The following is a 13003-nucleotide window of genomic DNA, read 5'->3' as shown; positions in this document are numbered from 1 at the left end:
CCTCCCCCTTCAGAATCTCCTGCAGCCTCTCCGTGACATTCTTGACCCGAGCAACATATCATCCTGGAGTCACGTTTGCAGCCACAGAAATGCCTATCTGTACCCCTTACAATAGAATCCCCTATCACCATAGCTCTCCCACTACTTTCCCCCCCCTCCTGTGCAGCTGAGCCACCCATGGTGCCACAGACTTGGCTCTTGCTGCATTCCCCTGAGAAGCTATCTCCCCCAACAGTTTCCAAAGCATAAAATCTGTTAGAGAGGGAGATGGACCAAGAGGATTCCTGCACTACCTGCCTAGTTCTTCTACTGTGCCTGGCGGTCACCCATTCCCTTTCTGCCTGAGCAGTCTTTACCGGCAGCATGACCACCTCCCTGTACGTGCTATCCACGATGATGTCAGCCTCGTGAATGTTCCATAGTGTCGCCAGCTGCTGTTCCAGATCCGAAACACAGATTTAGAGTATCTGCAGCTGGAGACACTTCCTGCACACCTGTTCACCCTAGACCCTGGAAGTGTCCCTGACTTGCCACATTGGACAGGAGCAGCACTCCACGCTGCTGATCAGCCCTGCCAAGACTTACCCTTAATTTAGTCTCTTAAATTACTCAGAAGTTAGTGTAGGTGTGGTGTTGGTACACACACAGTGCTGTTAGGAAGGGAATTCCAGGGTCTTGACCCAGCGACACTGAAGGGACGGCAATGTAGTTCCAATTCAGGATGGTGTGTGGCTTGGAGGGAACTTGCAGGTGGTGGTGTTCCCATGCCTCTGCTGCCCTTGACCTTCTAGGTGGTAGAGGTTGCAGGTTTGGAATGTGCTGTTGAAGGAGCCTTGGTGAGTTGCTGCAGTGCATCTCGTAGATGGTACACACTGCTCCAACTGTGCATTGGTGGTGGAGAGACTGATTGTTGAAGGTGGTGGATTGGGTGCCAATCAATCGGGCTGCTTTGTCCTGGATGGTGTCAAGCTTCTTGAGTGTTGTTGGAGCTGCACCCATCCATGCAAGTGGAGAGTATTCCATCACACTCCTGACTTGTAACTTGTAGATGGTGGACAGGCATTGGAGAGAAAGGAGGTGAGTTACTCGCCGCAGAATTCCCAGCCTTTGACCTGCTCCTGTAGCCACAGTATTTATGTGGTTGGTCCAGTTCAGTTTCTGGTCAATGGTGACCCCCACAGGATGTTGACAGTGGGGAATTCAGCGATGGTAATGCCATTAAATGTCAAAGGGAGATGGTTAAATTCTCTCTTGTTTGAGATGGTCATTGCCTGGCACTTGTATGGCATGAATGTTACTTAGGACTTTAAAGCCCCAGTCTGCATGTTGTCCAGGTCTTGCTGCATATGGACTCAGGCTGCTTCAGTATCTGAGGAGTCATGAATGGTGTTGAACATTATTCAATTATCAGCGAACATCTCTGTTTCTGACCTTATGATGGAGGGAAGGTCATTGATGAAGCAGCTGAAGATGGTTGAGCCTAGGACACTACCCTGAGGAACTCTTGCAGTGATGTCCTGGGATTGAGATGATTGACCTCCAACAACCACAAGCATCCTCCTTTGCGCTAGGTATGACTCCAACCAGCCGAGAATTTTCCCCTTGATTCCCATTGACCTCAGTTTTGCTAGAGCTCCTTGATAACAAATTCGGTCAAATGCTGCCATGATGTCAAGGCAGTCACTCTCACCTGACCTCTTGAGTTCAGCTCTTTTGTCCATGTTTGGACTAAGGCTGTAGAGAGGTCAGGAGCTGAGTGGACCTGGCAGAACCCAAAGTGAGTGTCAGTGAGCAGCTTATTGCTGAGCAAGTGCTGTTTGATCGCATTGTCGATGACCCCTTCCATCAATTTGCTGATGATTGAGAGTAGACTGATGGGGCGGTAATTGGTTAGGTTGGATTTGTCTGCTTTTTGTGCACAGGGCATACCTGGATAATTTTCCACATTGCTGGTTAGATCCCAGTGTTGTAGCTGTACTGGAACAGCTTGGCGAGGGGCGTGGTTAGTTCTGGATCACAGGTCTTCAGTAATATTGCTGGTATATTGTCAGGACCCATAGTCTTTGCAGTATCCAGTGCCTTCAGTCGTTCCTTATTATCACGTGGAGTGAATTGATATGGCTGATGTCTGGCATCTGCGATGCTGGGGACTTCAGGAGGAGGCTGAGAGGGATCATCCACTCAGCACTTCTGGCTGAAGATGGATGCAAATGTTCAGCTTTATCTTTTGTACTGATATGCTGGGCTTCCCCATCGTAGAGAATGAGGCTATTCGTGGAGCCTCCTCCTCCAGTCAGCTGTTTAATTGTTCACCACCACCCACGACTGGATGTGGCAAGACTGCAGAGCTTAGATCTGATCCGTTGGTTGTGGGATCACATAGCCTTGTCTATTGCATGCCGCTTCTGCTGTTTGGCATGCAAGTAGTCATGTGTTGTAGCTTCACCAGGTTGATACTTCATTTTGAGTTATGCCTGGTGCTGTTGTTGGCATGCCCTCCTGCACTCTTCATTGAACCGGGGCTGGTCTCCCAGCTTGATGGTAATGGTAGAGTGGGGGATATGCCTGGCCATGAGATTACAGATGATGGTTCAATTCAATTCAGCTGCTGCTGATGGCCCACAGTGTTTCATGGATGCCCAGTTTTGAGTTGCTAGATCTGTTTGAAATATATCCCATTTAGCACAGTGGTAGTGTCACATAACACGGTGGTGGTGCCCTCAATGTGAAGAAGGGAATTCGTCTCCACAGGGACTGTGCAGTGGTCACTCCTACCAATACTGTCATGGACAGATATGTCTGCGACAGGTAGATTGTTGAGGATGAGGTCAAGTAGATTTCTCCCACTTGTTGGTTCCCTCACCAACTGGCACAGACCCAGTCTAGCAGCTATGTCCTTTAGGACTCTGCCAGCTTGGTCAGTAGAGATGCTATGGAGCCATCCTGGTGATAGTCATTGATGTTCCTCCATCCAGAGCACATTTTGTACCCTTGCTACCCTCAGTGCTGCTTCCAATTGGTGTTCAACTTGGAGAAGTACTAATTCATCAGCCGAGGGGGTATGGTCGGTGGTAATCAGTAGCAGGTTTCCTTGCCCATGTTTGACCTGATGCCATGAAACTTCATGGGGCCCAGAGTCAATGTTGAGGACTCCCAGGGCAACTCCCTCCCGACTGTATACCACTGTGCAGCCACCTCTGGTGGGTCTGTCCTGCTGGTGGGACAGGCCATACCCAGGGTTAGTGATGGTGGCGCCTGGGACATTGTCTGCAAGGTATGATTCCGTGAGTATGACTATGTCAGGCTGTTGCTTGACTAGTCTGTGGGACAGCTCTCCCAATTTTGGCACCTGCCCACAGATTTTGGTAAGGAGGACTTTGCAGGGTCGACAGGGCAGGGTTTTCCGTTGAAGTTCCCAGTGCCTAGGTCAATGCCAGGTGGTCGGTCCGGTTTCATTCCTTTTCTGCGACCTTGTAGCGGTTTGATACAACTGAGTGGCTTGCTAGGCCATTTCAGAGGGCATTTAAGAGTCAACCACATTGCTGTGGGTCTGGAGTCACATGTAGGTCAGACCAGGTAAGGATGGCAGATTTCCTTCCCTAAAGTCCATTAATGCTTTCCTATCAGAATTTTATGCTATTAATCTATTATATTTGTTGCATTTAATGTGTGATGGTGTAATTTATTTGGAGTTTAAATCATGAAAATTGTGATGATGGCCTCAGGTAATTAAGATTAAATTTTTGTGAAGGTGAAATTGGTCTTTGGCGAAAGTATGAAATGAGCATTAGTGAATTGGCAACTTCTTTTACATCAAACCTAAACATTCACTCCCTTCACCACTCACCACAGTGGCAGCACTGTGTACCATCCACAAGATGCAGTATAGTAACTTGCCAAGGCTCCTTCAATAGCACCTTCCAAATCTGCGACATCTACCACCTAGAAGGACAAGGGCAGCAGATGCATGGGAACACGACCACCTGCAAGTTTTTCTCCAAGCCACACACCATTCTGACTTGGAACTATATCGCCATTCCTTCACTGGGTCAAAATCCTGGAACTCCCTCCCTAACAGCACTGTGGGTGTACCTATACCACATGGACTGCAGCAATTCTAGAAGGCAGCTCATCACCACCATCTCAAAGGTAATTAGGGATGGGCAATAAATGCTGGCCTTGCCAGCGACACTCACATCCCATGAAAGAATGAAAAAAAAAACTGATTTCCTTTTCCATTGAAGTCCGTGATAAAGACATTCAGAAAGTGTTGGAAACACCCACCAGGTCAGACCCTGTCAAAGACCTGAAACGTTGGCTCTGCTTCTCTCTCCTGGATGTTGCCTGACCTGCTGGGGGTTTCCAGCACTTTCTGTTTTTGTTTCAGTTTTCCAGCATCTGCAGCATTTTGCTTTTATTATAAAGAAATTCAGGTGGTGTGTAAAACAAGCTGTTTATTCACTAAAACCTTTTTTATAATTTCACTCAAAACTAATTTCACCTATGTTTCTTTCAAATCTTAAAGATTGCTTTGATTTTTTTTCTAGGTGAAAATGCTACCTACTCCAGCTAAATTTCATTACATCTTTAATCTGAGGGACCTATCTCGCATCTGGCAGGGAATGTTGAATGTAAAAGCTGATGAATGCTCCAATTTGGGGACACTGCTGGCTTTGTTCAAACATGAATGCACCAGGGTCATTGCAGACAGGTAATTACAATGCTTAGGGGGGAACTTTCACTAAATGCTTATTCCTGTAAATGTGTGTTACTACCACTAAAGATTACAAACAATTGAATTTACTTGGTGATGGCACTTTAATAGACCTGATTGGTTGGTTGATTGTCATCGTTCCATCTATGAAAGATGATGGACAGGCAGTAAACAATCCGTTTAGGTGGGGTGTCTTTTCTTGGTGCACCTTTGCTGAAGGCTGTGAAGGCCAATCCTTGAGAGGCAGGTTCTGCCACAAGCGCACACGTGAAACTACCAAGTGATGCTGTGAATTGTTGTTTTTGAGGTTGGCACCTGTTGCCAAGCTGCTGTAGCAACTGGTCATCATGGTAATGCACATCAGTCTACAGGATGTGTCGCCATTTCCCTCTTTCGCCAGCTAGTAACTCCCAGGTGCGATAGTCGACATTTAGGGCTTACATGTGACACTTGCAAACATCCTTGAAGTGGAGCTTTGGGCTCCCCACTGGTTGTCTGGCCCCAGTTACATCACCATACAGAAGGTCCTTGGGTATGCGACCATCCTCCATCCTGCGGACCTATCCGATTCATCGAAGTTGCCTCTGTTTGAATAGTGCCAACACACCTGGGATCTCTGCCTTTGAGGGGACTGCTGCATTTGTGATTTTGTCCTGCCAGGATAAACCCATATGCGCTGCAAACAGCGAAGATGGAAATTATTGAGCTTCTTTTCCTGGTAGCTGCAGATCGCCCATGTTTCACAGCTATACAGCGAGGTCCTGAGAACACAGGCCTTATAAACCATCAGCTTGGTCCTAAGGGTCAGCTTGGTGTTTTCCCATCTGCATTTTACGAGTCGGCCAAAGGTGGTAGGTTCTTTCCTATTCGTGTATCAAGCACCGCATCAAGGGATAGACTGTCGGTCATCGTGGACCCAAAGTAGCAGAATTTGCTAACCACTTCCAGTCGGATGTTATTTCGTGTGATCAGGGGCAGAGATGCAACACCTTGCAACACCATCAGTTTTCTTGATGCTTATAGTCAAGGAGAACAAGTTATGGGCATGGGAGAGAGTCCATGAGTCTTTGTAGCTGAGTTTCCATGTGAGCAACTAGTGCAGCATCATCAACATAGAGGAGTTCTTTGATGAGGCTGTGATGTATTTTTGTCTTCGCTTTCAGCCTTGATAGATTGTAGAGCTTGCCATCTGGCCTAGTGTGCAAGTAGACTCCTTCCATATCTGCAGGGAAGGTGAAGGTCAGGAGCATGGGGGAGAAGATGCCAAACAGAGTGGGAGTTAGGACGCAAACCTGTTTCACTCCATTCTTCACTCCGAAACTCTTGGAAGAGAAGCCATAAAACGATACTGTGTAGTGCATGTTGTCATGGAAGAAACAGATGAGACAGCCAATTTTTCCCAAAATCTTGTTGAGTCCTGCTTTGCTGACTGTGTCGAATGCTGTGTGGGATCACTGGAGCTCGAGAAAGCCAGAGACCACCTGGTGAACAGGGCGGAATCCCAGCCAAACTGCTCAAGCATGGAAATTCCCATCTATTGCCATAGCTTTATAACCTACTCCTTCTCTGCTGGAATGTAGGTTCTGTTCCACAGGAGATGCGTGATGTCAAAATCATCACAATATTTAAAAACAAAGGCGACAGAGGACACTTCAACAACTACAGGGAATCACACTCCTTCGCGTCATGAGGAAGGCCTTTGCTATGGTCATACTTAAAAGACTCCCATTTACTTGCAGGCCAAGTGTACCCAGAAACACAGAGCGGTTTCTGTGCTGGCATATCTACAGTGGATCTTCTCCATACAGCAGCTACAACAGAAGTGTAGGGAACAGAGTATACCCACTTACCTTACTCTAATGGACCTACTGACTGTTCAAAATTTGCTAAGTTACTGCCCACGAGCACCTTGCACATTAATTAGCACTAGAATTCATATGGAGCTGAGTGTCATAAAAGGAGTACTTTGTAAAGAAAGTGCTAAAGTCAGGAATTTGGTATAAGTGGGATCTCTCTGGTAAGTATTTCACAAACTGAAATTTACTTTTTAACATTCAGAATTTGACTTGGAACTTTAAAACAGTGAAAGAAACTGCAAGCTGACGAAGATACCTGGTTCACAGAAACAGACTTTAAGTGGCAGTTAGCTGTCAATCAGCTGTAACAGGGGGTTGCCTGAATGCGTGCACTTCGTAAACAGAGTGCTAAGTTGGGAACTTGATGCAAGTGGGAATTCGGTGCAAAGAAGAAAGGCGGTGCTTCTTTTTATTCTTTCTGTTTTACCTCCAGAGGCAGGCGAGTGTTTTTCCTTTATCTCTAAGCTAGGAAATTGTAACTTGCTATAGTTTTCTAAATTAGTAACTAATTAACCAATCAAATAAATAAGTGTGTTAGATTGACATAGTGGTATGCTGTAACTGCAACATGTGGGAGTTGTGGGGAGCATTGCAATCCTGGACAACTCTCTCTGCACTAACTGCCTTCAGCTTGAGCAACTTTGACTCAGAGTTGTTGAGTTGGAATCCAAACAGCAGGCATTGTGGGGCATCAGGAAGAGTTATCTGGGCACTGTTTTGCAGGAGGCAGTCATACTCCTCAGGTTAAGTAGGACTTTAGAGTTGGTCAATGGTCAGAGCCAAGAGGGTGTGACTGTGGGTAAGGCTGGTATGGCGATCCAGGATGTAGTAGTGGAGGAGCCTCGGCCCTTGACTTTAACCAACAGGGATGAGGTATTTGCTCAACAATACAAGAGCGGATGCTGAAATTCTGAAATAAAAGCAGAAAATGCTTGGAAATACTCAGCGGGCCTCAGTAACTGTGGAGAGAGAAAGAGAGTTAAAATTTCAGGTCTAGAACCTTTCATCAGAAATGGAAAAAGTTAGAAATGTATTAGGCGTTGGGCAATTGAAAAGGGGGAGGATGGGAAAAAGAAAAAAAAGGACATAAGAAGGGAAATAGAACAAAAAGGACATAAAAAGTGAAATAGAAAGCAATGAAGTCAAACAAGGTAGAAGAGATAAACATAAATCCTGTCAGAAAGAAGAGGCAAAATTCTTCAAGGTATTTGCTAACTGTATGGACGAGAACAAGGACTGCAGGGTGGTTATGCAAACTGACCATAGTACCATGGTGCAGGAAGCCACCAAGTGGGGGGAGTAAAAAGGAATGTGGTAGTGATAGGGGACAGTATAGTCAAAAGGATGAATACTATTCTCTGCAGCCATGACCATGAGTTCCAAAGCCTAGTGTCAGGGTTAGGGTCAACTCCTTGCAGCTGGAGATGAAATTGGAGGGGGAGGATCAGTTGTTATGGTCCACATAGGAATTAATGACATAGATAGGGGCTGTTTTCCTTGGAGCGGAGAAGGCTGAGGGGGGACCTGATTGAGGTATACAAAATTATGAGGGGCATTGATAGGATAGATATAAAATAAAAAATAAAAATATAAAAAAAGATAGGAAGAAACTTTTTCCCTTAACAGCAAGGTCAATAACTAGGGGGCATAGCTCTCTTTAGATTTCAAAATATCCTTTCATCTGACCCTTCCCCTGCCTTTAGTTTAAAGCCCGAGTTATACAATCCACCAGGATGCTGATTTCAGCCTGATTTAAGTAGAACCCATCCCAACAGAATGGTAGCCTCTTTCCCCAGTACTGGTGCCAGTGCCCCATGATTCAAAACCCATTCTTCCCAAACCACTCTTTCAGTAGTAAGAAAGGATCTTGACTCAGAAGATCAGGAAGTAGAATTAGTGTGGATGGCGATTAGAGATACAGGACTGGATTCGGCGGTGGACATAAAGAATGGCAGTCTGCCCATGTGGACTGCACGTCACAGAGCCACTGTGATATTAAACACAGTGGTTCATTTAAATGGCTGGGGTGGACCACACCCACCCTCGACTCCACTGATGACGTGGAGGTGGCAGGCAGTCTGTAGCCTAGATGAGGAGTACATGGAACATTTTCCAGATAATTTCTTGGAACAATACATTCTGGAGGCAACCACAGAGCAGGCTATACTAGACCTGGTATTGTGCAACAAGATAGGATTAACTAATGACCTCATAGTTAAGGCGCCCCTAGGTAGCAGTGATCATAATATGATTGAATTTTACAATTCAGTTTGAGGGACAGAAGAGTGGGTCTCAGACTAGTATTTTCAACTTAAATAAGGGCAATTATGAGGGCATGAAAGCAGAGTTAGCTAAAGTGAACTGGCAAATCAGGTTAAGGGATAGGTGAATAGAGATGCAGTGGCAGACATTTAAGGCGATATTTCAGAATCACAGAATAGATACATTTTAACGAGAAAGAAAAATTCCAAGGGTAGGACCCGCCATCCATGGTTACTAAAACAGTTAAAGATAGTGTTACCCTTTATCTCTGCAGGGTATTAACTGATGTGACAGACAAAGATACACTAAAACCAAAGTCTCGTATAACTTCACTTTATTAGTACTAAAATCACTTAAAGCATACAAATGCTTACAACAGTTTTATTTAGACACTAAATAAATACAAGTCTCACTTCTTGTACAAGATACTACTCGTCAACACAGAGGTGATCAGTCTCTTGTCACGGTTGATCACTGAGCCTCCAAACTCAGGGTCCTGCCTTCGAGAGTTGTTCCCGGGTTCTTGCCAAGAATACCCTCAAGTGTTAACCCTTATATATTCTTTGAAGGCTCCTTGCTCAACCCATGAATCACATGATCTTGTTTTGCACAAATCTTCAAGCAGTATCTTATCTTTGGCAAGCATTAGCCATTTAGCTACCTGGACAGAAGTCCAGACTTGTTTAAAATAACCACTATTCGTTCCCCTATATCTGTTCCTCTTTTATCTATTCTAGTTCAACACTCTAGTCTAATGGTCACATATCCCTAACCACAAGCATCGACATGTCTGTTAGCTTACTTCAGCAAGTTATGCGCTAATCTTTAGCTGCCTTAGAGCATGCTGGGTACAAAGTGTTACTTGACCAACTTTTCAGGGCCTACAATAGTATCAAACTTAGTGAAAAAGCTTATAATTGCACAAAGATGGGAGAAAAGTCAGAAGATTTGACAGAATATAAAAAACAGCAAAGAATGACTAAAAGATTGATAAAGAGGGTGAAATTAGAGTATGAGAGAAAGCTAGCTAGAAATATAAAGACAAATAGTAAGAGTTTCTACAGATATTTAAACAAGAAGAGTTAACAAAGTGACTGTTGTTCCTATAGAAAGTGAATCTGGGGAATTAATAATGGATATTAAGGAGATGGCAGATGAATGGAACAGATTTTTGCATTGGTCTTCACTATTGAGGATACAAGTAACATCCCAGTATTAGCTGCAAGTCAGGAAATGGAAGGGAGGAACTCAAGAAAATTACAATCACCAGGGAAATGGTACTGAACAAATTGTTGGAGCTGCGGTCTGACAAGTCCCCTGGTCCTGATGGACTTCATCCTAGGGTGTTAAAAGAAGTGGCTAGTGAGATAGTTGATGCAGTAGTTTTAATTTTCCAAAATTCCCCAGATTCGGAGAAGGTTCGGTTAGATTGCAGGAAGACAGCAGGAAACTATAGGCCTTATGCAGCTTAACAGTTGTCTGTTGGAAATTATTATTAAAGATGTTATAGCAAGGCATTTCAAAAAATTCAAGGTTATCAGGCAGGGTCAACATAGTTTTGTGAAACGTAAATCATGTTTAACCAATTTATTGGAGTTCTTTGAGGGAGTCACATGTGCTGTAGATAAAGTGGAACCGGTGGATGTACTGTACTTTGATTTACAGATGGCATTTGATATGATGCCACATCAAAGGTTATTGCAGAAAATAAAAAATCTTGGTGTAGGGGGTAACATATTGGCATGGATAGAAGATTGGCGAGCTAACAGGAAACAGAGAGTAGGCATAAATGGGTCATTTTCTAGTTGGCAAGATGTAAGAAGTGGTATGCCACAGGGATCTGTGCTGGGGCCTCAACCTTTTACAATTTATATAAATGACGTAGATAAAGGGACCGGAGGTATGGTTGCTAAATTTGTTGATGACACAAAATTAGGTCAGAAAGTAACTTGTGAAGGGGACATAAGAGGGTTACAAAGGGATATAGATAGGTCAAGTGAGTGCGCAAAGACCTGGCGAATGGAGTATAATGTGGGAAAGTGTGAAATTGTCCACTTTGGCAGGAAGAATAAAAAAGAAGCATATGATCCAAATGGGGAGAAATTGCAGAGCTCTGAGATGCAGAGGGATCTGGGTGTCCTAGTGCATGAATCGCAAAAGGTTAGTATGCAGGTACAGCACGTAATTAGGAAAGCTAATAAAATGTTATCGTCTATTGCGAGGGGAATTGAATACAAAAGTAGGGAGGTTATGCTTCAGCTATACAGGGCATTGGTGAGACCACATCTGGTGTACTGATTACAGTACTGGGGTCTCCTTATTTTTTTTATTCATTCATGGGATGTGGACATTGCTGGCCAGGCCAGCATTTATTGCCCATCCCTAATTGCCCTTGAGAAGGTGGTAGTGAGCTGCTATTTAAGGAAGGATGTAAATGTGTTGGAGGCAGTACAGAGAAGGTTTACCAGACTAATACCTGGAATGGGTAGGCTGTCTTACAAGGAAAGATTGGACAGGCTAGGCATGTATCCACTGGAATTTAGAAGAGTAAGAGGTGACTTGATTGAAACATAAGATCCTGAGGAGTCTTGACAGGGTGGATGTGGAAAGGATGTTTCCCCTTGTGGGAGAATCTAGAACTAGGGTCACTGTTCAAAAATAAGGGGTCACCCATTTAAGACAATTCCTCAAAAGGGGGTGGAAGCAGAGTCTTTGAATATTTTTAAGGGAGAGGTAGATCGATTCTTGATAAGTAAGGGGGTGGAAGGTGACCAGGGATAGGTTGAAATGTGCAGTAATCAGTTCAGCCATGAACTTATTGAATGCCGCAGCAAGCATGAAGGGCCGAATGGCCTACTCTTGCTTCTAATTCGTATGTTCGTATGTAAAGAAACAAGAGAGGAAATAGTAGAAGGTCTGACCATCATTTTCCAGTCCTCACTGGACATAGGTGTGGTGACGGAGGATTGGAGAACTGCTAAAGTTGTACCTCTGTTTAAAAAGGGAGCAAGGGAAAGACCGAATAATTACAGGCCAGTCAGTCTAATCTCAGTAGTGGGCAAATTATTGGAATCTATTCTGGGAGACAGGATAAACAGTCACTTAGAAAGGCACAGGTTAATCGAGGATAGTCAGCATGGATTTGTAAAGGGAAGTTCTTGTTTTACCAACTTGAACGAATTGTTTGAAGAACAAAGAGCAAAGAGAACAAAGAACAATACAGCACAGGAACAGGCCATATGGCCCTCCAAGCTTGCGCCGATCTTGATGCCTGTCTAAACTAAAACCTTCTGCACTTTCGGGGACCGTATCCCTCTATTCCCATCCTATTCTTGTATCTGCTTCCACCACCTCCCCCGGTAGCAAGTTCCAGGCACTCACCACCCTCTGTGCAAAGAACTTGCCTCGCACATCCCCTCTAAACTTTGCCCCTCTCACCTTAAACCTATGTCTCCTAGTAACTGACTCTTCCACCCTGGGAAAAAGCTTCTGACAATCCACTCTGTCCATGCCACTCATAACTTTGTAAACCTCTAACATGTCGCCCCTCCACCTCCGTCGTTCCAGTGAAAACAATCCGAGTTTATCCAGCCTCTCCGCATAGCCAATGCCCTCCAGACCAGGCAACATCCTGGTAAACCTCTTCTGTACCCTCTCCAAAGCCTCCACGTCCTTCTGGTAGTGTGGCGACCAGAATTGCATGCAATATTCCAAGCGTGGCCTAACTAAAGTTCTGTACAGCTGCAGCATGACTTGCCAATTTTTATACTCTATGCCCCGACCGATGAAGGCAAGCATGCCGTATGCCTTCGTGACTACCTTATCCACATGCGTTGCCACTTTCAGTGACCTGTGGACCTGTACGCCCATATCTCTCTGCCTGTCAATACTCCTAAGGGTTCTGCCATTTACTGTATACTTCCCACCTGTATTAGATCTTCCAAAATGCATTACCTCACATTTGTCCGGATAAAACTCCATCTGCCATTGCTCCGTCCAAGTCTCCAACCGATCTATATCCTGCTGTATCCTCTGACAATCCTCATCACTATCCGCAACTCCACCAACCTTTGTGTCGTCCGCAAACTTACTAATCAGACCAGCTACATTTTCCTCCAAATCATTTACATATATTACAAACAGCAAAGGTCCCAGCACTGATCCCTGCGGA

At 44.7% G+C, this 13003-nt stretch overlaps 1 protein-coding gene across 1 annotated transcript in view; it reads left to right on the top strand.

The window, feature by feature from the left end:
* LOC137367180 (dynein axonemal heavy chain 8-like) overlaps positions 1–13003 on the top strand; it is a 2531605-nt gene that overhangs the window by 1689637 nt on the left and 828965 nt on the right. Inside the window, exon 131 of the mRNA XM_068028616.1 lies at positions 4548–4711. Coding sequence (XP_067884717.1) covers positions 4548–4711 — 164 coding nt within the window. The remainder of the gene's footprint in view (positions 1–4547; positions 4712–13003) is intronic.

Source organism: Heterodontus francisci, chromosome 3, assembly GCF_036365525.1.
Source record: "Heterodontus francisci isolate sHetFra1 chromosome 3, sHetFra1.hap1, whole genome shotgun sequence".
Lineage (NCBI taxonomy): Eukaryota > Metazoa > Chordata > Chondrichthyes > Heterodontiformes > Heterodontidae > Heterodontus > Heterodontus francisci.
This window is presented reverse-complemented; position numbering and strand designations above follow the sequence as displayed.